The sequence below is a fragment of the Apis laboriosa genome, unplaced genomic scaffold (assembly GCF_014066325.1).
Source record: "Apis laboriosa isolate Shangri-la unplaced genomic scaffold, ASM1406632v1 scaffold14551_cov152, whole genome shotgun sequence".
Lineage (NCBI taxonomy): Eukaryota > Metazoa > Arthropoda > Insecta > Hymenoptera > Apidae > Apis > Apis laboriosa.
Window position 1 is genome coordinate 138,848 of NW_025221576.1, and position 27,749 is coordinate 166,596.

Below are 27,749 nucleotides of genomic sequence, written 5' to 3' on the forward strand. Positions count from 1 at the left end.
TAATATCTCGTCGGTATATAGAGGTAATTCGTCAGTAAAAATTACTTGCCAAACTATTTTTATGCATCTGAAAGAAAAAAAAAAAAAAAATTACTGGAACAAAGGAGCGAAAATTTTACGAAAACTTTTCGTTAGATCGCGTTGTTTTACACGAGAATATATCCGTACTACTATTTTTATAGATGATCGGAAAATACGCGCGGGTAAGGTCGAACGGATGGACGAGAGGGGCGAGACCCCGAGCCAGGGGGCAGGGGGGGATCCATCGGGATCGGTTACCGTGTACTTTTTTTATGGTAAATAGATGAAAGTCTCAGGCGTGCAACGAACGGCATGTATGCTAACTAAATGCAAATACGTCAGATCTGCATAATTTGCCACGGGATTTCTCCCTGTGTTTCGCATGCCGTTGTCTTTAACCAGCCACGCGGCTTACGCGGCGTCTCCCCTTAGTAAGTAGCGTCGTTATCTTCGTTCGACGCGTGCAACACTCTCGCACGAGCGAGGACGTTCGTAACGCTGGAAACGTTGGTCACGGAACAATCGGGCGCAACGAAGACGCGAAGATACGAAGCGACGAAGAACGGGAAAGGAAGGAAAGTCGTAACAGGATTCTCCGCGTTCGGCGGAGATTCGTTCGTTCGTTGGCTCGTTCGTTCGAGGAAAACTTGAACAGTTTCCTGGAAGATGCGCGCCGATGACGAAGGCCAGGTATACGGGAAAATGGAATGTTTTAAAGAAGGTAGGAAAGAAAAGAATTTTCTCGTGCGGCAGGTAGTCGATACAGAAATTTTAACGGTTCGTTGGAAGACGGTCGAGATCTTACCATCGCTTACGAAAAGTATACGAAAAGTATACGATCGATTCGAAAATCGAATTACGCCTACTCATCTTGCCACTTGCATTTTATTCGTATAACTTTCTCTTGGATCTGGTTTAATCGACGCGTCCTTTCTTTCCTTTCCTTTCCTTTCCTTTCCTTTCTTTCCCGCGATGTACGAAAAACTATTCGTGTAAAAAAAAAAAACGAGCGATGGTAGAGAAGAAGAGTTTCGTGCCCTCTCGATACGAACGGAGGGGGAGATGATCCATCTTTGTCGGGCAAAGTGCTTACTAGTTGTACGCCCACGTGAAATTAATAGGCGCGATTCTTTTCCGGGGTTGACCAGGGAGCGAGTTAGAATCGCGCGTGAGCGTGCGGATAACCTTTGGAATCTTTTATAAACAATCCCGTTCCCGAGTGGGTGGACGAATCGATGAAACTGCCCACTCGCCGACAATGAAGCTGCTTTTGCTAATCTAAAGCCAACTCATCGGCCGGCGATTACGAAACCTCAGGCCTGGTAAAAATTGACTGGCGAACGTACGAAAGATATATAGATCGGTTGTCAAAGGGAGCTCGAGAAGTTAGAAAATCGAGCAAAGAAATATTAGTTATCGGAAATTTCGATATTCGTCGGATTTTTGCGATCGTTTCTTTTCTTCTCCCTTTCGGTTATATATAAGAAAGCGTTTGCAAAAAGGGAGAGAATCGATATTCTCTCAATTCATAACCGGTATGGGAAGAGGAACGCGTTGAAAACTTGGTGAAACTCGGCTCGGAAGGAAAAGTAAGTGCGCGACCAAACGTAAATTTTGCAAAACAAGTTTGTCGCGATTAATACGCGAAAAATACTTATGCACGTATGTGATCGCGTCGACGGATTGAAATCCTCGTGGACCGATCAATTCGAATGCGAGTGTCCAACGAGAATCGCGAACGAGATAAACGAGTTGTTGCGATAATTGGATTCCATAAATATAACGCAACAATTTCCTCTCTTCCTCGATCGATTCTCGAAGAAGAAAGCGAAGAAGAAACCTCGTGCTTACCAGTTTCCTTAACTTCTGTTTCGCCGGCTCGTACGATTCGATTTCGCGCTTGATGGTCGCGATCTTGTCCTTGAGTTGCTCCTTCAACACCATCATTTTTTGCATCTCCATCAACTCTTCCCTAAACGAAAACTCGACGATGGGGAAAAGCTCGTAGTCGCGTAGAAGACGCGAGAAGGATGGGCGAAGAAGAAACGTACCGAGCTACCAAAAGTCCGGCGGAAATGTTTCTCTGGTGCAACTCGTCCCGTATCTCGTTAAGTTTCACGTGAATTTTATTCAAACGTTCCCGATACTCGGTGTTCCTCTTGCGGCATTCCTCCAGATTTTCCTCCTCTATTTCTATATCCTCGAGCACGCACACCTCTTTCTCCTTGTATTGAGCCACCCCGTTTACCGTCTCTGCGATTCTGAGGAAAAATCGCGACACGACGATTATGCGCGCGCGATATCGATATATCGGAATGGAAAGGTTAGGGTGAGGGATACTTGTTTCTCAGCTTCTCCAATTCGCGATCCCTTTCATCCACTCGATCCTTGTACCCGATGTTGGCGGTGGAGAGCGCCTCGAAGTCCATCGTGGTCATTCCCGCTCCCAAATCTTCGGCCAGTCTGAGACGCACGTTCAGGTCGTCGAGGCGGTGTTGAAGGTAGACGTAGTTGTGGCGATCCTTGGCTAAAACTTCGCGTCGTGTTATCTGGCGCAATATCGAGAATAATGGTGAATCGATTTAGAAAGGAACGGATACGGTAATACGATCGACACCTGGCGATGTATCAAGTTTTCCATCAGCTTGTCGGTGATTTTTCTTCCGGTTTTCGAGAATATCAAACCGACCGATATCTCCTTTTGACGTTCCAAAAACTCATCGAAGATCCGCTTGTCCTCCTTTCGGAGCTTCTCCACCTTTTCCTGATAACTTTGCAAATCGTAGGACAGCTCGGACTGCCGATTCATTATCTCGTCGATCTGAATCTTGTAATCGCGTAGCTCTTCCCTGTATATCTCTTCCATCTGATCCATGGTCTTTGTACGATCCATGGGCGTGATTCGCTGTTGAGCCTAACGAACGATTACAGTTTGTGGTGGTACAACGATGGGCAGGGGAGGGGTGTAACTCGATCCCGATTACCCCCTTTTTTTTTTTCTCTCTCTCTCTCTCCCGCGAAAGAGATCGAAATTATACGATTTCCTTTACGAAGACGAAGAAAGAATCCGCTTTTAGGCTGACCTTCTTCAAATTCCGAAAGACCCAAATCTCTAGCAGTCTATTCCTGCGTTTCAAATCGTTTTTTTCGTTTTCTAATTCTTTTAACTTGGTGATGATCGCATCACGGTCGGTAACCTGGCGAAGAAGAAGAAAAAGGAAAAGAGAGAAACAACGAGAGAGAGTTATGCGAGAAATTTCTTTATTATTTACATGTTCCCCGTTTACAATGTGTACCGATCGCACGGCCATTATGTGCAAATATCAACGGATTATAAGGGAAGGAGGAGAAACGGCGAGAAGCCCGGTGGGGGGGGGGGGGAGGGCGGTTTAGAGCCACGGAATCTTAATGTATCACGAAGGTCGTGAGGAATAGCAATTCCACGGGTAGAATGAGAGAGAATGATAGGTTTATGCGCACCTCTACGGGTATCTCGGGGAACACGCGATCGGATTCCACAGGTTCTGGCGCTACTTCCTCTTCGGTCTTTTCCGAAACTGTCAACGAAATTATCTCCTCCTCCTTCTCCTCCTCCTCCTCCTCCTCCTCTTCCTCCTCCTCCTCCTCCTCCTCCTCCTCCTCCTCTACTTCCTCCTCCTCCACCTCCCGCTCCTTCTCCTCCTCTTCCAACTTCTTCTCGTCTTCTTCCTCCTCGTACTTTTCCTCAACATCCCAGACAGGGGCTTCCTCCTCGTCTGTCTTCTCCTCGTCGATTCGCCCCTCTTCGTAATCATCTAATTCATCGATTCCATACATAGGATAGGAAACATCGAACTTGTAGGTCGGTACCTAACAAACCAACCGAATCATCGACCGAGGAATCGAAATTTCATATTCCGGTATATCGTGTCGTACCGTCGTGTCATCTTCGGTCATGTACGAGCCGCCGTTTTTCCTCACGGGCGTCGACATGCCTCGGACAGTTCAGGGACAGGCAGAGAAATCCGGTGTACGCGATATACGAGACGTGGCACCGACGAAAGGGACAGCGAACGTGCCACACGTTGAACGTAGGTGAAGTAAGGAGAGGAAGGGAACAGCTGCGGGACGAAGAAAACAGTCGAACGAATTTGCCGTGGCCGGATCGACGCCTCCTCGAGAAGGCCTCGAGCCGCATGCGGTCGACCTTGAACGTCCAACAGGATCATCTTCCCCCGAGAGAGAGAGAGAGAGAGAGAGAGAGAGCTGTTTCGCTCGTTTAACCGCTCGCGCTTTTCACCCCGAGATCCTTGGAGATCGCGCGGAGGAAAAGTCGAAAAGGAAAGGAAAAGGATTTCGACGCCATCGTCCTCCCCCCCCTCCTCGTTGCGCGGATACGGAATTTCACGTGCGCGTCGTTCCATCAACGAAAAGTTTATTTACATCGATCGCGCGAGAACGAGCACGATACGAGCGTAAGTGGTTGCTTTCCTTTCGACGAGACGACGACGGAGAGGATGGAGAGGATGGAGAGAAGAGAGCTTGGTTCGCGATACTCGCGCAGGGGAAAACGAGGTAAACGAGCCACCCACCGCAACCTCGGATTCGGTTTCCCTTGATTTATCGGCCCTCGCTTCGAATTTCTACGCTTCGAACGATTTATCGCGTATCCGCTCTTTTTTGCCCGTTTCAATCGAGGAATCTCCGCTCGCCCGATAAATTGCCGCGTTTCATTTCCCGAGTTCAGATTTCAGCCGCGATAACGGGGAATAACAGCAGTAACGGCGATTCGTCTTGCTCCGCCGATTTCGCACCAAAATTTTCATCGAGCAAATTTGATCGAAAGGATCGCGGCCTTGCGCTTCCCCTCCCTCCGCGTTTATAATAATCCCGTAATAACAATGCGCTCGAGCGTGGAAACGGCGCGCGTGTTCGAGCAACGTGGCCCTACGGGGGATTAGATCCGGTGAAAACGAAGCGAGCGAGCGAGCGAGCGAGCGAGCGAGCGAGAGAGAGAGAGAGAGAGAGAGAGAGAGAGAGAGAGAAGGAAGGAGGCGAGAAACGGAGACGGAGAGTGGTGGGGTGTACTTGAGGCCGCGTGGGCCGCCAAGACTGCATTCCTGTAGGATCAAGGATCCCTGCTCGTCGAGTCGCGTATACGTACTTACTTTCCGTACGTGTACGTGTCTCTGTGCACAGCGTGAACGTGTACTCGCGCGGACGATGTATGCGCGCGGTTACAGCCGCAGCACTCCCACTCACCGGCCTCTTCTTGCGCCGCTTGCGCTCGGCCTGTGGCCAAGGTTCGATCGTTCGTCGAGTATCGAATCCCTCCCGTCGTTATACCGAATGTATATATATATATGTATATATGCGTAGAGGACGGCGCGCAGAAAGGAAGAAGAAACGAGTTTTTACGTCCCGATGACACTGACGTACCAATTTCCCGAGTTGCTGCAGTTCTCGAATCTTTACGGGCGGAGATAAAATTTATTGGCCGCGTTTATTCGCAAGCTGCGGTGGAAGAGAAGAGAGTGGATGGATCTGGTAAAAATAAGGTCTCGGTGTCGCGGAGAACGGAGAAATTGGAAGAAACGTGGCAGCGTGTAGGTTCCGTTTGGGAAGAGTGTCGCGCGCGGAGTGTCTCTCGGAAAGGAAGAATGGAAGGTGGCGAAGGAAAAAGCGGCTCGGAAACAGGCTCGTCGACGAGGGAACGTCGGAATGGCGCGTCGCGTTGGACGATGATTCGCGGGAACGGTCTCGGAATCGATGGATCGACGATCCATCGACCTCTTTTCCATATTTCGCGTGGAGGCTTTGAGAAGAGCGGCGGCAGAGGTCGGTCGCCGCGTTGGCGCGCGTATCCCGGCCCGTTCGTTGGCCTTTCCTTTCGGATTTGATTTCCTTTCGAATCCACGCCGTGCGTATTCCCGACTCGTCCGTTGCAGGCTGCGCCGATGGAAACTGGACTGACTGGGTTTAACGGCGCGTCTCGAGCCCGTGTCGATGCCGGTCGTACGCGCGCGTGTGCCGAGAGTTCCCCGAGTCGAACGCAGCCGAGTCGAATCGCGTCAAATAGAACGCGACGAGGGAAAAAGAGAAAGAGAGAGAGAGAGAGAGAGAGAGAAAGAGAGAGGGAGAGGCCTGGAGCGGATACCATTGTGGTCGGTTGCATAAACCCGCCATCTTGGTATCCTCAAGGACGCGCATCGAATCCTAAGGTCAACGCACTCGACTCGCATCGAATGCCCTCCACCTCCACCGCTTCGTCGTCCGCTTCTCCTCCTCCTTCTTTTTCTTCTTCTTCTTCTTCTTCTTCTTCTTCTTCGTCTTCTTCTTCTTCGTCGATGTTCTCTCTCGATCGTCTCTGTTTACCTTCTTCTCGTTTCTCCGGACCGAGTCGGAGAATCTCATCTGGCCACGAGCGGGATGTCACTGCCATTAATCCCACCGATACGGCCCTGGCCAGGGTCGAACGGACCCTCGAGCCTCGTCCTCTTCCTCCTTCCTTCTCCTCCTCTCGTGCGCCGTTCCGATACCTTGCGACCTCTTCTCGCGTGTAATGACAAACGTTGGATATTCCGCGAACGGTATAAGAACGGCAGGTCGGTGGCGAGCTCGCGTTCGAGCGTTTATTCGAATACGAGCTACGACGTCCTTTCCTTCCCCTCCCCTCCCCCTTTTTTTTTCTTGGCTTCAAATTTCGAAAGGGATACGAGTCACGAAGCGACGAACGAAAACGGAATATCTTAACCGTTCCTTCTTCCTTCTTCCCATGCTCGCTCGGCCGCGTTTCCACGCTTCCAAAGCCCTCGTTTTCCCCTCTGAATTCTCTCCACCCGTTGGTGGAGGTTCTCGATCGGAATTCGAATTTTTACGTCCCGTGGCAAATCGCGGCGGCGTTTAATATTTCACGCGAGGGGTGGTGGTGGCGGTGGACGCGCGGCGAGGCGAGGGGTCCTCGAGTCGGTGACCCCTTATCGAGGGAACCGACCTCACCTCGGTTCCACCTAAGAGATCGGCCAATGGGATCGCGACCAATGGTGGACTCGTGGAAGCGAAGAAAGCGAGAAAGGGAGATCGAAGGGAGCGCGGAGGTAATTGTTGGCGTTCGATGGCAGACGCGAGAGACGCGCGAAAGAAGGAGGAGGAATGCGAGAGTTGACCTCGGCCATCTTGGCCCGCGGGGTTATTCTATTTATATCTCGGCCCTAGCTATATTTAGCTCACCTCTGCACGAAAGCTCGAACAACGAGAGAGAGAGACTCGACGCACCACCGAATCTCGAATACCTACGTTTCCATCTCGTGCACCGGGTAGATACGGGTGTACGAAGGCAAAGCTTGGCTCGCACCTGCGCGCATAAGTAGGCGCAGCAGCTATCCGCGAGCTAGGCTCGTGAATAAACGCGTGAGAATACGTCGTTACTCGAAAGAGTTTTTCTTTCGATGGTAGTCGAAAGACGCGTGCGTGCGCTCGAGTGCGACAGGTATATACCATCCTCCATCGTCGTACGTCGCGTCTACATAACGAGACGTCCGCCTCCGATATTCCCGATGCTTCGTAGAAAGCACTCTCGCCGTACGCGTAACACGCGTATTTTTCCCGGGGGCTCGAACGCAGAGATTCGATTCGCGCGAGTCATTGTTTACGCGACGATGTTACGCTCGACGTTGATAAAACATCAGCGAGCGGATATATCAAACAGCGAGAAATATACCACGCGTTGCGAGCTTTTTTCCCCTCGCTCTTCGATCACCCGTGTCGCTCGATTCCACGCCTCGAGTCCTTTCCCCCTCCTCCCTTCAAAGAAATCTTTTGCTCGATTTCTCGATGTATACTCGGTTGAAGGAGAGTGCGCGAGAGAGAGAGAGAGAGAGAAAGAGAAATTTCCGAAATTGCAGAAACGCGATAAACAGTGTCGCGGGCTATCGAGGTTATCGCGGTCTCCGTCGTAAATTCAGGACCCAACAACCAACCCTGCCGCTCTTTCTCTTCGACCTCTCTTCATCTCTCTCTCTGTCTCCATTTTCTCTTTCCCCCTTCACCTTTCTCCGGTGAAGCGCATCGGAGAGACCGACACACGTACATCGGTATTCGGCGGGGTTACGGGGAGCACGAAGATCGCAGCGTGGAAGAGGGACTCGAACGAAGGACGAGCAGCACGAAGACGGCCGTATATCCCGGACGTACATACCGGCCGCATACCAGTGGTGGACACTTACAACCGGCGTAAGGAGCTGGCTATGGACGCGATGACCGGACACATTCGCGGGGGCATCGGCGAACTGCCGCGTTAAATCATCCTAGCTTAGAGAGAGAGAGAGAGACGACTGCGAAAGGAGAGTCGATACGTAGTATCTGGACGCGGACGCTTTTCTTTGAGCTGGTTACGGGGCGAGCGAGAAAATGGTGGGGAAAAAAGATTGGGTTCTTTTTTCCCTTCGTACGAATCGTGGAACGGGTGTTGTTTACGAGAACGACTAAGAGAGGGCCCAAGAGAAGCACTTTCTAAAGATCGATGATAATACGCGTGGGAAATAGGGAAGATCGATGAGGATGGGAATGAAGAGAGTTGGTCATCCCAACAGCTCCGAACAATGGTGTTCGCTCGGTTTTCCACGTCGTTGGGAAGATTTCCTTCGAGATTGAAATAAGAAGAGAAGAAGGATGGGAAGAGCGTGGAGAGAGTCAACCATCACCGCGCGCAGATTGTTTCTCGCGAAGAGTGGCGAGTCATCGAGCGCGCGGATGTCCACGTTACGACAGATGCCGATTCATTCGACGAAATTATAAAACACGCGCCCCAGAGTTTCGATTCGCGGTTCTGTCGGCCGATTACGGCCGCTTGTCGAGGTATTCTACGACTCGAGGGGTATCCTGTCGCGGGTGTGACTCTCCTTTTTTCTCTTTTCTCTTTTTAAGGGATCGTCGTCGTCCCGTTCCTCGTCTCGAGCGCGTCTTGGAGCGTGTAATTCGTCGTTTGGCGATAATCCACGACGATTGAACGTTGTTCGCGGAGGGGGTAGGCTCGGGCAACGACTCTCCACGTACGTTTTTTGTCGTACGCCGTGTTGGGTGTTAAACGTGCCGCGGGCTAGCCTTCGTAATTCCCTTTTTCGTCTCCCCCGTGACAGAGAGAGAGAGAGAGGGTTCCGCGAAGTCGCGGCGACCGACGGCGTCCCGCGCAAAAAGGAACGCTCGTCTAACCGTGATTCGAGTGGCGATTCCACGACACGGGAAAAGCGGCGGCGCGAATAAGAAAACCGCCTCGGGCCGCGAGTCGCCGCGTGAAATTAATTGCACCGGCTCGGTGCTCGTTTATTATATACCTCTCCGCTGGTATACCCTTTCCAATTTCTTGCAACTTCGAATCCACCGTGTCGTTTTTAATCGCGATGGAATAGTGGACGGCCCTCGGAAATCAAAACCTCGTTTATTCGTGTATAATTTTCTAGGTATCGAAAGAAGAGTCGTAGGCGGTAACGATCGAGTAGGTCCACCCTTCCTCCCCCGAAATCGGAGGGAGGATTCTCCGTGATAAATCGTTTCGCGGATAAATGGAAATTTCGCTCACCTCTTACGACGTTGCCGGCCCTGCTCGTGGATCTCGTTCAGGGAATGCCTTCGTCGATCGCGATTTCGTTTCCTCGGGGTCTTGCCCTCGCTGCCGTAGATCGGCCCGCCCCTCGTCAAAGTGCCAAGGTCGGCGAAGGCGATCATCTTCTCGTGGTGATGACTCGCGGTGGCGGCGCATCGTTGCCGTTCCTGCCCTTGGGCCTTGCCACAGTTCCACCCGTGGCCACCCAGTTTTCGCCCGCTATTGTACCCGTGACGGCCGTGCTCCCTCGGCAGGCTGCAATACAGGTTCTGCGAGGGCGCGTACACCCCCTTCCCGAACGATCTCTCGTTTCCACAACTCTCCACGAGCGTTACGCCATTCGTTTTCGCCGGGCCGCATCCCTCTTGACAGCTCTTGGACCCACCGCCCAAATGTTCCCGGAGCCACTTTCCCAATCCGCCCCCGCCACCGCCACCGTTGTTCCCTGCCTCGTGAACCACCCCCGCCGTCGACGAATCACCCCCGTTCTTGCCCCTGCAACAAGGAAGGAGAAAAATCGATGCTCAACCATGTTGGAAAAACTTTGAAAAACTTGGATCGATCGAGTTTTCGGAGAACGAATTCATTGGGTAAGGGTGGTAAGTATCGCGACTTCGAATTCGCCAGTTTTTCCTCGCCACTTTTCTTCCGGTATTCTTTGCGAACCGGGCTTCTTTAAAATTCCTCTTTCATCCGTACGACGATTCGATTCGAGGTACCGTGACGAAAAAAGGCCACTTTCTTGCGAGGGGGTAAAAACTCTGGACGCTCTCGAGATGTTTCGCGCCAGCGCGTAGAAATATCGAAAGGAAAAAGGGAAAAAAAGGGAGGTGGGGGGGGCGGGGAAACGTGGAAGCAGCGTGGAAACGGAGCGTCGCACAATAGAGACGCGATAATGGCCTCGGTCCTCGGCCTTCGAGTTTCGATTTCAGCTTCGAAGCAGGCGAACCGATGAAGGATGAGAGAGAGAGAGAGAGAGAGAATCCGTGCATGTAACGAGACAAAAAGCGAAGAGATGAAAAAGACTGGGAAACGGGCGGGAGGAGAGGGGAGCGAGAAGACGAAGGAGAGGCGGAATGAATGGCACACGGCCTCCGAGGAATCAGGGCAACTGCTTTATAATAATAAGGGCCATGTAGGACGAAAGAGGGACGGGGCAGAGAGAGAGGGGAGAGAGAGAGAGAGAGAGAGAGAGAAGAGGGAGGAGGAGGAGGAGGAGGAGGAAAGGAAGGGTCTGTGTGTAGTTAGGACGCGGTGACCTTGGCAAGGTCATCGGTACCTCTGGCCATCGCCGCTAGGAGCCGCCACCGCGCGGCTCCGTCGCCCTCTTACCATTGTCTCCGCTCGGTTCTTCCTTATCGATCATTCTTTCTTCCGAGTAACGCTTCTTCCCCCTTTGTTCTCGCGTTTTCTCTCCAACCATTGTCCCGTAAAATGGGAAACGCGCGCTGGTATTGTTGTACGAGCGCGACGACGGACGTCGTGCCACGAAACGATCGGAATCGAATCGTCGTCGAAGTCGGATTTAACGCTCTTATTATTTACGTCCGACATCCATTCGATATCGATCCCCTCGCCGTTATCGATATTTTCGATTAATTGACTATATCGAAATGAAAGTTCGACGATCGAGATATCGAAATATATTGGTATTAACCGATAGCGTAGATTCGTTGGAGATCGAAGACGAGACGCTTAATTAATCGCGGCAAAATTAATTAGCCGTGTAACGCAGGTCGCTTAATTGACCAGCGAGGAGCGAATCTTAGGCATTCGCGATAAGGGGACGCGGTCCACCTCGTCGAAAAGGGGTAATCGAGCAACGAGATCTCGACGACCCGGCCAGGGAAGAGAGAGAGAGAGAGGAAGAGAGTGGGAATAAATAAAGAGGGAAGAAAAAACGAAAGAAAGAAAGAAGGAAGGAAGGAGAGATACGAAGGCAGGAGCAGTAGCCTCCGACCGGGAGTTTCGTGATTCTCCGCGTATTACCTAGTGTGTTACACCACTGTATAAAATTCCGGTTCTGCAGCTCCCTCCGGAGACCGTTGCCGGCCATCCCTTCCTCCACGCTCTTATCTCCTTTACCTTTTTCTTTTTTACTCCTGTCGCTCGTTTTTTCTTCCCGGGGTCCCGCGAGTCGCGTTCCTCCTCCTTGCGGCCCAAAACCGACCGCATTATCAGGGGGATCGGTGGTGAAATTTCGCCTCGGCCAATCGAACGAGCTCGTCACCTGGGGATTCGACCGGGAAGTGGAACGCGCTATCTCTCCTCTCTCCTAACGAGGAGGAAAGTGATAACGCATTGGGCAATACCGCGACAGCCAATAAAAAGGAAAGGTCAACCAGAAGGGGGATACATCGGCGGAATTTTATGCCTCGATGGAGGTTTATTATCGCGACGATTACGAGATCGCGAACGCTTCGATCAACGCTTCCGTTCTACTGGATCGTAAAAACGAGTGGCAAAAAGATAAAAAAAATAAAAAAAAGAAGTTATATTTTCACCAAGAACTTGAGCGAAAATAAGTATAAAATGGGCACGATCGATAATGGCGTAGTAATTTTTAATTATAATATCGCGAAATCATCGTTCCTGCGATAAATTTACAAATTTAAATTCGACGATCGTTGAAACGGTTTACCTACTCTAATTTTTTCTTTTTAATATATATATATATAAATCGAATCAATTCGATCGCGACGTAAAAAAAGTTTTAAAAATTATCGTTATTTGTTCTTAGAGGTAGAGGATTTTGCTGAATCCCTCGGAAACGGTGGGTTCGCGGAATCAAAGAAGTCGGATTTCCACGCGGAGTGTGGCGAATCGACCCAACTTGCAATTTAATCGCGACTCTTAATCTTGGTATCGGCCGAGATACCGAAGCTGGTGGCCATGGTGCGGTGTCACGCTCGCAAAAGCTCCGATTCGCTAAGCGATGCATTTATATGCTCTCTGCTCACCTCACCGAGTCCGATCCTCTTTTTGCCGCGTTTCGTTCCGTGTAAACTCGTTCTAGTTTATTTTCAGACGCCGTAAACCCTCCTCCATCCGAGCTTCCTCCATACCATCGATCGACATTGTTCCACAGCGTTCACCGACAAGTTAATCCGTTTCTCCATTAATTTTCCCTCCCCCTCCCCTTCCGTTCGTTATCCACCGACTTGGGACAAAGCTAAGATAGATATCACAGATAAATTTACGAAATAATTAACATTTCGCTAGAACGGACGGAAACACTTTCGATATCGATATGGAAGAAAACCGATCGATTAACCGGAGGAACGCAGAAGATTATCGATTAAGCACGAGATGTATCCAGTTAATTTTCCATCTCGTCGAATCGTTCGTGTTTTTTTACAACCCTCGATTAATAGCGCGCGATAAATATATATCCAGTCGTTTTTCTCTTTGCGCTCTCGCAATCGTCCATTATTTATCGTTAATTATCCTCCGGGAGTCGAGGAATATAATTGAACCTAACGATTGGTTTTCGAGTCGATAGACTCGTTAGTTGTTGTATCACCGCTCGAACCGAGAAAACTCCCGCTAAAATCGAAATTCTAGAATCGAAACGAAATCCCGTGGTAATCCGGAATAGGAGTAAACAAACGAAACGGAAGGAAAATTTGGCGAGAGTAAAGAGTGGCGCGCGATTTTACGGCACACCTTGTATACGTTCGCCCTACACCTTTTCGTGGAGGCTGGATGGCCTGGACTCGGGCTGGTTCTCGTCCCTCTTACTCTTCGTCTCGCTCGCCGACTCCTCTCGGGTTTTGTGCGGCTCGCCTCGCGAGATCCTCCGCTTCTTCTTGTTTTCCTCGTCCGTCGTCCTCTCCGTGGCGCGCGGCCGCCTCGTCCCCTCTCCCTTCCTCCTACCCGATACCGAGCCAGCGCGCTCGCTTCGCCTTTCCTCCACCGTGTTCCTGTCCCAACTGTCGCTTTGCATCCTTTCCTCCTCGAGAGACGCTTCGCTTTATCGTCATCGAGACGATATCTCTCGATCCAACGAGTCGAGGAAAATTGTGAAAAGAGGAAGGAAAGAGAGAGGAGAGGGGAAAGAATTTGGAAAAATTGAAAGTTCGTAATTCGTTGATCGTATCGAGGGAAGTCGTCGACCGACCGCGAATCGTTTCGTGGAAAAAGAAGAGCTCTCGAGCCTTAAAAGAAGACCGTTCCTTCCCTCTTAACTTCTCAAATTTACATCCTATCTCCGCACACGGAGTTCCACCAAAGTACCCGGAAGACGATAAGGCCCGTGCAAACATCTCCCTTCTCCGCGGTTTCCTTCGTTTCGCGAAACCGCGGCGACTTCTTCTCCAAAAATCGAAACGAAAAGCGAAAGTCTGAAGTCGGCTGTCTTCTCGGAGGCAAAGGTCGAGAGAGAGATGGTCGGTTTACCTTTCGTCCGTCCACGCAAAGCACGACCGAAGGAGTCCTCAAACGCGAGCCGGCTCACCGTTTCTGAATATAATGCGCGGCATTATGCGGCCACGTGTACCTATTTGGCGAAATTCAGCGTCAGCGTGGCGGCCGGTCGGCGCCTTTGAACCCAGACCACGGAAAGCCGCATTCTCGCGAGAGAACCACCAACCGGGACAATGCACCCGCTGTCTTTCCACCGGTAATCTCTCCCGTTTCTGGCCCAACCTTCGTTCCGTACATTATCCTTTCCAACGTCTTATCCTGATCGACGGATATCTCCCTCTCCCCCGTCACTCCACTTTTGCGCAACCACGTACAGCGGCGTACACCGCTCCTTCTCCATATACGGAATACACCTCGGATACGTCGAGTTTAATAGTCCCGATTTAGTCCCGACTCCTGTCCAAATACCGATCAATAATGGAAAAAATAAATGAACCATCGAGGAAATTGGCAATCGCGCGTTGATCCGTCGACAACGTTTGGCAACTATGTAACGGAGTTTTACGCACGCGGATTTTCTTTCTCCCTCTCGTTGGACGCGAGCGAACGACAAACACGGAGCTCACGCTCGAATCCAAATCGAACGAATATTTCTCGTTTTCTCGTTGAGAAAGAACGGATTTCGATGGACGAAATGGCGAATCGACGGCGGTAACGGGAAACGGAGCGAAACGGTTGGCTGCTCGGCCATGTTTGTTGGCCCGGATGGGGGAGAGGGAGGGAGAGAGACGGCGATCCAGATCGTTGGCTCGTCCGATTCGCGGCGGAGGCGAAGAGAAGACGAACGGAGTGGAAGGCGAGAGAGGCGCAGCATCGGATACGACAAGATCGTCCTCGTCATCGACCCTCCGGGGCAAAGATCACGAGGTAAGGTTTTGTTTAACGGTATCGGCCGTCCGTCCACGATGCTAATACCTCTCTCGGTACACGATCGTTACTCGGACGGTTGGGACACTGATTGCCTCGTTACGTCACACGATCTCACGCTAATGATCCCAACGGGGATATCGGGGATCGAGGCGGACCGTTTCGGTGGAATGTGAACGGGTTCTCCGGCCCATCCGTAACACGCGAGAAAATCGATTCCGTTCCCTTTACCTCGCTCCCGAAACGCCACAAGGAGAAACACAAGTGCGATTCGAATCCAAATATCCATCCGTTCCGCGCGCAAGGATATATCCTCGCGATTTAACGCGATTCGTCCGTGTACATACTCGGTATAATTCCATTGTGCGTTCGTTAAAGCGGACAAAAGATGGATTCCAATTAGCCTATCTGTCCCAACAGGCTATCTTACCCGAGATTCGATCGAATCTCTTCCTCTTCTTTCGCTATTGATTCCCATTTTCTTGCCTTCGATATGAAATCACCACGATATTCTTTTTGCAATACCACGGTATTGACGGTGATAACTAATAAACGAAGAGGTGGACGTAGGAAAATCGCCGCTCCAATGATCGATAAGCGCGCAAGCTGTTATCATCGGCGTGGAATTTTTTATTTTCGTTTCCACGAAACGAAAGAAGGGTAAGGATGTTTTGGACGGTGATGAGAATCCAAGGCGGCCGTCACCTTTAACCAAGCATTCGCCGATAATCGCGCGAAACGGAAATTATGCCCGCAGTAACGACACGTCGTGTTCTTGCGAGGCACAAAGGTTCGCCCGCCTCGAGGAATTCTCCGCGTGTCACCGCGTCGCTATATTTCCCGACAATGAGTAGTAAAGCTTGGTGATGTACGCGAAAAGGGACAGAGGTGTCCCCTCTCTCTCTTCCTTTTCCTTTTCCTTTTTTTTTTTCCTTTTTTGCGCGCGGCACGTATTCGAGAAAGGAGAAACGGGAGTGGAGTTTTCGAGGATGAAGGAGGAAGGAAGAAAAAGGGAAGACGCTTACGGTTGTCCCGCGACCGTGCCGGCCTATAAAAATATTGCCGTGCGTACCGTACAGGCAATAAGCAGAAGCAGAAGCAACAACAACCGCATTTGAATACCGCCTGTCCTTGCCGACTATTATCCGTTTTCCTTCTTCTTCTTCTTCTTCCCCTTCTTCTGGCTTTCTTCTTGCTTTTATTATATAGCGCTTTTCTCTTTGTTCGAATTAATCTAATTACGCTCCATAGGCTTGGAAATTTTCCGATCTAATCTCGAGCGAACGAGTCCAAGATTTTCTACCTCTCCGCGAGAGAGATTCTAAACGGAAACGGTTGGAATTCGGGCCGCTCGTTTCGTGAAAGGACGGAATGTTTTCATCGTGATCTCGCGTCCGTCTTGCGCAGGGATCAGCGGCCGGAATCTACCCGCGGTGGAGTCGAGTTTCTCGAAAACGAGCTCGGAATCCGGTGTCCGTGACCGATGCGAGGGGACGCGAAACGATACGAACGATCGTCGAACGAAAACGAGAGCGAATCCATCCATCCATCCATCGAGGAGCAGCCGATGGAATCGCGTCGTACCGCGATTGCTACCTGGATCCTGGCGAGAAACTAAAACATCCGACGAGATCTCCTCGTCCGATTTATTAGAGCGAAAATCACCGCGGGAGACAAAGTCGCGCGAGGGAACGTGCAATTAGCGGGAATGTAAATAAGAAGATTGTAATTTGGAGAGGATGGAGAGCACGCGCTCCTCCTCCTCCTCCTTCTTAACGAGTTGCCGCTCGCGACCTTTTTGCGCCGATCCGACTCGAGGCTTTTCGCATTACGCTCGCGAAGGGAGGAGCAGCCGATGAAGCAACAGTGGGCGTGCATACGTTCTCCGTCAAACTATGAATCCGAGACCTCTTTTATAATTGAGCGCGCAGGCCGGGTCAGGCCGTTCCCTACTGCCAACCAAAGAACCACGATTCTTACTTCGCTTCTCGTCTTTTCGCGTATTTTTTCTTTTAATTTGCAAAGTTTTTTTCGACTTTTACGTAGGGATTAAACGCACGATTTATCGATACTACTCCTTTCGATATTCTGCTTCGATGGTGTTCGAAAAAGCGTTAGTTTGAAAAGTGGACGGCTTCCACTCGAAATACGACGAAAGTGAGTTTCGACTGGTTGCTTTCGAAAAGTAATCTCTCCTCGTGGTAAAATTCATTTAAGCGTACGTACAAAGTGATAAAGGATCGAGCCGTTTATTATCTCCATCTCGGATAATTCCATAATTAACTCGAATCCCGTTAAAAATGAACGGCCAGTTGGTGGCGCGTACAATACGCAACATCCTTATCCTAAATAATCCTTAATATCGTAGCCGGAGAAAGCGTGGATTCGATTTCATCCGGCCACCTTCCGTATCTCGGCGATGCATCGGCATCCCCTTAAACTCGCCGCGATCCCAAGATCGCGAGAGGCAGGAAGCGAGATTAAATCGGTATCTCGGAGGGCCGAGAGTTAGCCCCTCGGGTGAATAAATTCGGTAGGCGTCCGAGAGCGCGTTGCCGCGCGAAATGGAAGCGCAATCGTAAGAACGATACGCGCGGGAGCGCGTATTATATGTGGCGTGTAAGCAGGAGCGCGTAGCCGATGTGTATACATACATTTCCGCGAGCGTAACATGCGCGCCACCCCACGTAACGCGGTGCACGGCGCGCCACGATATAAACATACGTGTCTTATGGCCCTTCCTTCGCGCTTACGCCTTCGCTCGAGCATCGCACGGTACACGTGTACGCGTACACTCCACGAGTACGTTTCAATCGTGATCCCGTTCCTCTCTTTTCTTTCCTCTTCTTTTTCCTTTTAAATGGAAAAAGAGAGAAAGAAAGAAAAAACTTTTCACCCGGTATCTTGGGATCAAGAATCTCTTTTCTTTTCTCTTCTTTCTCTTCTTCTTTTTAAAGATGAAAAAAGGGGAAAAGAAAGAAAAAACTTTTCACCCGATCCCGGAATTTTTCGATCAAGAATCTCAAACTCTTTTCTCGTTTCTTCTTCTTTTTAAAGATGAAAAAAGGGGGAAGAAAGAAAAAACTTTTCACCCTATATCTTGGGATCAAGAATCTCAAACTCTTTTCTTTTTTCTTCTTCTTTCTCTTCTTCTTTTTAAAGATGAAAAAAGGGGGAAGAAAGAAAAAACTTTTCACCCAATATCTTGGGATCAAGAATCTCAAACTCTTTTCTTTTTTCTTCTTCTTTCTCTTCTTCTTTTTAAAGATGAAAAAAGGGGGAAGAAAGAAAAAACTTTTCACCTAATATCTTGGGATCAAGAAACTTTTTTCTTGTTTCTTCTTCTTCCTCTTCTTCCTCTTCTTCTTTTTCTTTTTTTTAAAGATGAAAAAAGGGGAAAGAAAGAAAAAACTTTTCACCTAATATCTTGGGATCAAGAAATTTTTTTCTTGTTTCTTCTTCTTCCTCTTCTTCTTCTTCTTTTTAAAGATGAAAAAAGGGGGAAGAAAGAAAAAACTTTTCACCCTATATCTTGGGATCAAGAATCTCAAACTCTTTTCTTTTCTCTTCTTCCTCTTCTTCTTTTTAAAGGTAAAAAAAGAAGAAAAGAAAGAAAAAACTTTTCACCCAATATCTTGGGATCAAGAAACTCTTTTCTTGTTTCTTCTTCTTCTTTTTAAAGATGAAAAAAGGGGGAAAAAGAGAAAAAACTTTTCACTCGGTGGAATCATCACGATTGTGTGACAAGGACTGTACGGATTGGAGGCAAAGGCGAGCAGCAACGCGGCCTCGTTGTTGGTTTCTCCGGCGCGATAATGCTCGATTGAAACGACCCCGGCGTGAAATACGTAGCAATCACGTCGCGGCGATATGCGGGACGGAGACTTTGGAAAGGCTTTTTCCATCGGAAACGGAAGGATGTCGGTTTGGGGAGGGAAAAGAGAAGTGGTAGGAAGGTTGACTCTCTATCCTTATAAAATATTCATTACTCTCCGTTACTTTCAGGTGGTTGGGGCTGGCTGCGGTCGTGTTCCGCTCTCGCTAAATTCGATCCGGCGCTACGTCGATTAAGCGGATGACAAGTGGTTGTGTCGGCGAGACTCTCTCGCCTCGTCGGGCCGTTTCCGGAATTAACGTCGTGATTGTGAAATAGGCACGACTTCGGGAAACGGCGCAAAGAAAAAAAAATTCTTCCCGGAGATGGAGAGCACGAGCAGCGTGAAAGCGAACTTTTCAATAGAGATGTATATCGTTCGATAACGACACGAATAAAATCCTACGATTCGAATGTTGAGAAATTCAAAAATCGAAGCGGAAGGTGAATCGATCAAGGTGAGGAGGTAATTTGAAAAGATGGTACATGGTATTATCTTAAAAATTTCGTCTCGACTTTTATTCAAACTTTTTTTTTTATTATTAATCCGCGTCGAAGGTTGTCGAGCAAGAGATCGCTTGGCGCATCGATCCAAGTTGGACGTCGATCCAAGTTTGGAAGGAGGAAGCGGGGATTGGACGATGGCCAATGGACCGAGTAAACGGCGCGTGCACGATCGACGTTGGCTTCGAGAATGATACGTGGAAAATGGGTGGAGGAGAGGAGGATAGCGCGGGTCGATTTGTTTAGGTGAAATTACGCGGATGACCTCGACCCTCGGCAGGTCGAGGCGGAAACTCTCGATGCTATAGTTCTCGTGCTCGGCGTCGACAGCCTCTCGAGCGCATCGAAGGGAAGATTAATAACGTTTCTTCGCCCTGGGAATAACTATACGCAACAAATGGATCACGCGATCTCCGCGCTTAGGAACTCGAGCGTTACGTTTCGCAAAAGAAAGAAAAAAAAAAANAAAAAAAAAAAAAAAGAAAAAGAAGAAAAATAAAAACAACGAGCGGAGAAGAGATCAAAGTGTAATGATATTTCACGCTTGTTAAGAGACGATTCGTACACGGGGAATATTTTTCTATGCGAACGTATACTCGTCGAGAATTAATCCCTTTGAGTCGCTTTCCAAGCGATGCGTGTAATATCGGCGTTGGACGCGAGCACGCATATATATATATATACGCGGTGCGAATAGAAAATTGGATGGAAAGTGGTACGTAACGCGTTAACCGAGGGACGAAGGATAATAAGCGGCAAACGAGGCGATAATACGTAACATCGAATCGCTTAACGCGACAAGAAACTGCGATGGAGCGCGGTTATGCCAGCGATTTCACTGTAATCCGTCGGAAATTGGCGTAACGGCGACCGAACGATGTATCGCGTTACCGTGGTGCGGTAAAGCGAGCGATCGAGGTCATCTTCATTTTTAATTGAATTTGCACGGGAAAACGGTTCCCGTTGGATAACAGTGGCACGAGAGGCGGCGCGATCCGTGATGCGAGAGAGAGAGAGAGAGAGAGAGAGAGAGAGTGGAAGAACGGGCGGCGTTCGACCTCGGTGGAATATAATCGAGCGGCGTGCTCCATTTCCCGCGAGATCGCGATGGAAGGGCGAATGGAAGCGGCACCGCGCGAACCTGGGATCCTTTTACACGAGTTCTAGCCGAGTGTGGCATGGGTGGAGTGTGGCGTGGGTTCACGAGGTCGGGTCGAATCCGGCGAGATCGTGACGATGACGCGAGGTAGCCGGCCAACGGGGAAAACGCTTCCGTTTCGAGAGATCGATGAGAAGGAGGGGGGGATTGGTCGATAAAAGGGGATTGCGAGTTAATCGGCGCGTATTTGGCGTCGCGACGAAAGGATTGGGGCGAAAGGAGGGAGGATGAAGAGAACAAAGGAAGGGTAAAGGTGAGGGAAAGTGGGTTTTATTTAACGGCGAGCCGAGGGATAATGGATTCGCCGTTTCAGATGCCGATACTATTAACCCCGAATGGATCAGTGGAAAGGAAAAAAGCGAGAAATGCCAACGAAACTGGCGCGAGACGGGAAACGGTATATCGCAACAGATTGGTACGCGCGAAAGATTCGAGACTCGTCTGGCAAAGCAGAGAAGAAACGTAAGAAAAATCCTATTAACAATCGCAATAGACTTCTCGTTAAACCGATTGCTGTTTAAACTCTGGTGTAGAGTAATCGATAGATATAGTTTCTCAAAAACGTTGCGATATAACGATCTCGATACAAATTGTGGAATGGATGTGAAAATGTACATCTTTAGAATATTTACTGCGTCGTTACTTCGTCGTGATATTCCTTATATTTCGTCCAAGTCAAAATTCGAATAAAATTTCAAGTCTCTAACGAATTCGAAACGTAACGTTTTCGTTAAACGAGAAATCAGCGAGCAAGCCACGAGGCGTCCAGATGATACCTTAAATGGGACGTTTAAGTGGGCGGGCGTTAGAAAGTTGGCAGACATAGCCACGATTTGATGCGTAAGATATTAATCGACAAATCCATCGTATTTTTCGAATATACGTTTACGCTACGTGGAAATATGACGAGAAGCAAATTAATATAGGATCGCGATCCTTTTATCAAAGGATTCGTAAAAGTTAGAGTTTTCCCGCGAGAGATTCGCTCCCTGGCCAGAGTTGCGCTTAATAGTTTCCACTCGGTGGAATCCGTGGACCCGAGGCTAGGCGATAAATCGCGTAGCGGAATATTGGTCGGGAGTCCCCTTTGGCGAGTGGAAAACATAGCGCACGGAAAAGGAGAAGGAGGAGGAGGAGGAGGAGGAGGTGAGCGATCGGGTTTGCCGAGCGAAGCGCTCACTGACCCCTGACGGCTCCGGCACCGAAGCGGACGTCACGAGAAACCTTTACCTTCGTTACCTTGCCAGTATTTAAGGATCTTCCTCGGCGTGCCGTACACACGGCTATGCAGGCATTTAGATCTTTATCCGACCCTCCCCGTCAGGAGCGGGTACTCCACTGAACCTGAAACCTCCTCGAGAACCATTATCGGTTCCCGCGGATGCTCGATCGCCCGTGAATTTCTCCCGATCCCGAGCGTGCCGTGGTAGGCGAAGAAACGCCGTTCCAACCGCTTCGTTTCGTTCGGACTCGCCTAACCGATTTTCCTCCCCGATCCAACATTTTTCCATATTTTTCTCCATCCCCTCTCGCCGCTTCGTCGCGCTTCGACTCTGCCAACACCTCGTGTGTATATACATCCTCGTGTGTATATATATATCGTGTGTATATATATATATATACACATGTGGGAACGTGGTTAATCGAACGGGTTCGCGGCTACCTCCCGAGCCAGTTTTGCCCGTTATCTCGAGTCATCGCTTTCCTTTGAAGACCACCGAAACGACGGCGTCGAGGAAGGGTAAGGAGACGCGCTCGTACCCGATCTTATTTATCAAGGACCGGTGTTCCTTCGCCGTTTCTTGCGATCGGATCCTCCTCGCGTTGATGATAACGGTACACGCGTAATCAACGCGAAAGCACGCACGGCCCCTGTCCTGTATCCGCGCGAAGACGGCGGTGGTGGTGGGTCGGATAGGTTAGGTATCCGTGCGACGCACGGTCGCCACTTTTTCCTCCTCTCCGTGTTAAGAGTAATGAGAGAAAATGACGGTAACGAGAGTATAATAACAATGTTCCGGCTAAATGTCAAGGATATCCTTCGAGAGAGAATTCGTTGGTCCGTTTCGCGTCACGTCCACGGGGAAAAATATATCCCTCCCTTGTAAAGCTCTCGCGTTGCAACGATTGCGACACTCGTCTTTCGTCATTTAGAACGGTATCGAATCGGATGGTTGGCGGCGCCACTTTATCGAGGAAACGACGCTCGTCGTCGGGGGACGAAGCGAATCGGGTATATTTAACGAAACGGGGTAACGAGACAAACGGAGTTGAAATCCGCCTTTTTCTCTCTTTTCTTTTTTTTTTTTTTTTTTTTTTTTNGACGATCGCAATTCCACCAATTTCACCTAATTTTCACCGAGGATCGGACGTAATTCTCGAGTCGAGGCGCTCTGCCCTCGAGGAACGGCAGCGTTTATACGCGTCGTTTATTCGGTCCTCCTCCCCCGAGGCGAGAACGGTGGGAGGACGACATCGACCGTGGGACGGAGCGATGTCGAGGGCGGAAAGGAGGGAATCGCGTGCTTCATTTATCATCGCGCGCGTAACCGTGCGCGCGTCTTCCATTCCAACGAATACCATTGTTCGTATACCGTTGTGTGGCATCGCACGGCGAGATAGGATCCCGGCGATCGATCGATCGATCGAAAAAGTGTCTGGACGGTATCGTACAAACTGTTCCGTTCGAGGAGGCATGAATCGAAGAGGTCGGACCGAACCGAGCACGCGGGGCGGAGGGGGCGAGGGGTTCCAAAGTGAAACGGGGCGAGACGACGCTCGATCAACGTCGAGAGAGAATCGGCCCCGTGCAGATCTGTAACTCGATTACGTAAACTAATGATAGACACCGATGTAGCATTTACGGATTGTTATTTGGAGGAGCGCGGGGGGAGGGGGGAAGATGTCAGAGGCGGATAGCGAGGTGCCAAGTTTCATAAGCGCGTCCTTGCTTATCGGTTATCCGGATCGGTCTGTAACCCTTCTCTCTCTCTCTCTCTCTCTTCTTTGTTACAAGCGGAGGCAACGCGAGCTACGTACACACGAGGAGGAAACGGTCTAAACGGCTTATCACCCTTCATCGGATAATATCATCGGTGAAGCTGAACCCGAACCCTAATGGTTATGAGTAATAGCCGGAGATGGCGGCGGCGGTGGTGGTGGTGGTGCGCGGGGTCGGGTCCGGTCAACCGGTACGCGGGATACGAAGATTCAGATAGCGAAGTTGGCGTAACCCGTTACGCATTATCCGGAGTTTGCCACCGATTTGTCCGTCGTGGGATCGCCAAACGGTCCTCGGCGCGATTCCTTTCCAATTTGTTCCGAATGGAATGCAAAATCGAATGCAACAATGCCTTTACGTACCGGCCTGTACCGGTTACGTAAAAACGTCTCTCGATCCGCTCGGACCTAGATATCGCGACCAGAACCCGGATCTTTCGTTTATTAAATCGATCTCCTCTCTCTCTCTCTCTCTCTCTCTCCATCTTTTTCGTTTCATTCTTCGAGGATCGTCGAAACGTTTGTCGGGCCGACTGTTATTCGAACGAAGATACGATTCCTACCTTTGGCTAACTTTATCTTCAATCGAACGCGTAATTCGAAAAAACGTGCAATTGAATCTGTTTCTATTCAAATTCTGGTTAATCGAATGGAGAAAGTAGCGATACGCAAATGGAGTTGTATTACGATGACGCTCGAATCGTAACGCAGATCTCTTGGAAAGAGAGAATCGAGCCCCGATCGAAGAAAGCTCGTTAAAGCGTGATTTACGTAAACTTCGTTAAACAGAGCAACGACCTCGTCTTACTTTTTTCCTAATCGCGGCGCATCGAAGTGCTGGTTCGATGATTTCTCACGTTCCCCCACCGATAAAATCGCGATAAAACGCGTAATAAAGAGGTTCGTTTCGAAGAAATAAAATCAGGGATACGCAAAGAGGCGGAGGGAAATTCATCGAAGTACAAAAAGAGAGAAAAAAAAAAAAAGAAAATCACGTTTCAAAAAATCATACACGTCGAGAAGCGTGCCGAATTAAAGTCGACTCGAGATGAATCGAATCTCCAACTTTTGTTTATTCAACGGTGGTACGAGTTCTTCACCTGTTCCGATCCCCCTCGTTCGACCCCATTATACTGTCAAATGACTCGATTGAGAATGCACCCCTCGAACGTAATCTACATAAGCTACATGGGGACGATCCTCGTGGATCGCGGACACCGTCGAAAAGCACGGGCGAGGAACGCGGATAAAATCCGGTAGAGTCGGTATCGGTCCAAGTATCGATAGCGGCGATAAATATGCGCGTACGCCGGTTGATTGGAGGAAGCTCGGGGCGAAGAGGGCGAAGAAAGAGAAGGCGATTCATTAGTCGTACAACACGGAAGTGTCGGGACGGCACGGTTCCTTCGAGTCGTGGCGGTCGGTCGGTCCGTGTGCGTGGACGATGCAGGGCCAAAGTCGGCGGAGGGCCTTGTTACGCGCGACGGGGGCCCCCTCGGCCAACTCGGGCTCCGCTCGATCCGGCTCAACGCGCCGATTCTTTCGATCCTTCGTGTTCGCGAGAACGGCTCTTCCTCTTTCCTTAAGAGGACGAGGCCACCGCGTCGGAAGGGCGCGCTTCTCCCCGACGATCTCGAGACGAGGAGGGTCTAAGCCGCGAATCGAACCCGATCCCGAAACCCGTTTATTCGAAGAGGATATCATTTATACGATGCGTTCGAATAAGAAAAATCCTACTGCTCTAGTTCGCTACCTGCTAGATCGTTCTTATCGAACGGTATTTCAATACTCGATCGGAATTTCGAGTTTTTTATTTATATTCCTTTTTATTCGATTACCATAATTCAAATATCGATGATATATACATATATATATATATACGCGCTTTCGTAGTGTTTCGAAACGTTTACGCCCACGCGATTCGAAACGAAAAAATGATTCAGATGGAGGGGAGGGAGATTTTTTCGGATGGGCACGAAGAACGAAGGAAGAACTCGCGAGGCGCGTGTAGCCTCGTGATTTACTTGGACACGGCGGAACTATTCCCGCGACGGGACGGCCGATAAACGATTCACACGATGGAACATACCGCGAAGGACATCGTAAATTGGTACGACGCGGTAACAAGCGGTCCGGTGGAAGGGCCAAGGCGAATCAATAACGCTATCGTGTTCCGAATAAATTCCATTCTCGACTAGACTTGACGCGTTGCTTACGAAAAATTTTATTTCCATACTTCGTGTTACACGGAAAAGAGAGTAGAACGATCCGTTGAACGGGAGATTGATCGAGTTTTCGCGAAAACTAGCGTCGCGATTTCAATCCCTTTGACGTCGATGACGTCTCGAGACCGTTTCTCGAATGGTAATTGTAATCTCATAGGCGTCGCGTTTGGGATCGCGAACCCGGCGGATTCCACGCTCGACTATTAGCGGATCCTTCTCACGCACCGCAAGGACCGCGAATTCTGCGGATTGCTTCCTGCTTCGTTCCCCGGTATACCGTTCCTATAATCCGAAGAATCTTAAGGAGAGACGACTCTGCGGCGAGCGGATTAGGCGATTGGCGTTGGGATAACGATCGTCGTGGATTCCCACCGACTCAGGGACGATTCACGCGGATTCTCTAGGAACGAAGGAATCGTAGACTACGGACGAGACGTTTCGACTCGAGATATTCGGATATACCGTTATTCGATCGACGCGACCTTGGCATGCGATCGCGGTTACTTACGGGAAGGAGAATATCGAGAATAACGAGAACGGATGATACGAATAATTGGAAAGATCGATACCGAATGTTTGGAGTTTTAGGCTACGAGGAGTTTATCGTGCCAACGTTTTTCGTCACGGCTCGTGGAACCCTTAATAAGTTTTATAACGGTCTGTTCATTTTAATTTCATACGTTTTACCAGTTTCGAGGATCGCGGCCTACGTATTTTCGAAACCGTGAAATTCCTTTTCTATTCCTGTTAATGGATATAAAATTGCGATCGGATTAATATACGTGCACGTGCGTTTATCCGATAAAATTTCGAAACCTACTTCGAATTGCGAAACGTAATTGTAATTGTAGACGCCATTTATAATTTCCTCGTTTAATCGAGCGCGATTCGAATTGAAAAAACTGGTAAAGAAAAGAAGACAAAAAGAAGAAAATATTACGAAATAACGCAATAGGATCGCGCGTACGTTTCTACGCATTACCTCGCGTAACAGGTGTAATTTTACGGGCCGTGCCTCTTCCGAACCGGGTCCGTGTTTTCTTACCTGTTGCACTGTCTCTTCAATTCCCGCCGGATACTCGTGCGCGTGCGGATGAACCTGAACGCTCCGCTGCCCACCGAGCTCGCTCTCTTTTCTCCCTTCTCCAACATTGGGAGCCACTGCTCGGCCTCCACTCCATTCTGCACCTTGTCATCCATATCTGCCTCCTCACCCTCGCTCCGTCTATTCTCGATCCTTTCGTCTCTCTCTTTCTCTCTTTCTCTCTCCCTCCCTCTCCCTCTCCCTCTCTCCCTTTTTCTTTCTTCCTCACCGCACCCTCGTCCACTCTCGAACGACCGCGTCGAGAAACGTCGATGATGCCGCGACGTTTACGCTCGGACGCGGTCTCATGGCGGTGTGTAACAGCCTTTAACCTCTAACGGATCGGTCAAGTTTCTCGCGATGATGCCGAGCTTCTCTCTCTCTCTCTCTCTCTCTTTCTTTCCCGTTGATCAACCGAGCATCCAACTACGGAGAGTAATAATCTGTTGGTTCGGATGACTGGATCGATGCTTGGTTTCTCCGACGTTCGTAACGATTATAATTTCGAATATAATCCAGCATGGGACGGATGACGCTCGTAACGTGTCCTCTCCCAGGAGAGAGGAGAGAGATTAGGCGAAAATTTGGTCCCGATCGCGATTTTCGGATCGTCGGAGCGCGTGACGCGAAGCGGATTACATAACGACTCGCGCGTGCACGAGTGACAGCGGTGTGGCCAACTCCGCGCGACCGGTCCTCCCGTCCAAACGATCGTCGCCTTACCTCCTCCTCGCGTCGATGCGTCCCACCGTGCTTTTCGAACAACAACCACGAAATTTCCAATTTTCGCTTCGGTTAACGGTGTTCCCCTTCTCGCCAGATGATGATATTCGACCGATGCGCCACCTTGCAAAAGTCCCTTCCTTCCTTCCTGTCAACGCAATCTCGTCGACGAATCGGTGGTCGAGAAACACGATCCAACTCGCGATCTCGTATTTCGTGGGCCGAGCCGGAAGTTTTCGCGCGGACGGTCACGAACGGACGCCATCACGATGCCGAATACCGCGAGT

The 27,749-nt window shown here is 49.7% G+C and overlaps 1 protein-coding gene and 1 long non-coding RNA gene across 2 annotated transcripts in view; one reads left to right on the plus strand and one right to left on the minus strand.

Moving 5' to 3' along the window:
* Positions 1 to 19,220, plus strand: part of LOC122710331 — a 44,491-nt gene extending 25,271 nt beyond the window's left edge. Inside the window, exon 4 of the long non-coding RNA XR_006345919.1 lies at positions 18,899 to 19,220. This is a non-coding gene — a long non-coding RNA (uncharacterized LOC122710331). The remainder of the gene's footprint in view (positions 1 to 18,898) is intronic.
* Positions 1 to 27,694, minus strand: part of LOC122710323 — a 164,264-nt gene extending 136,570 nt beyond the window's left edge. Inside the window, exons 1-2 of the mRNA XM_043928087.1 lie at positions 26,701 to 27,694; positions 9,578 to 10,096 (exon numbers count right to left, since the gene is read on the minus strand). Coding sequence (XP_043784022.1) covers positions 9,578 to 10,096; positions 26,701 to 26,855 — 674 coding nt within the window. The 5' untranslated portion in view covers positions 26,856 to 27,694. The remainder of the gene's footprint in view (positions 1 to 9,577; positions 10,097 to 26,700) is intronic.
* Between the last annotated feature and the right edge of the window lie 55 nt (positions 27,695 to 27,749).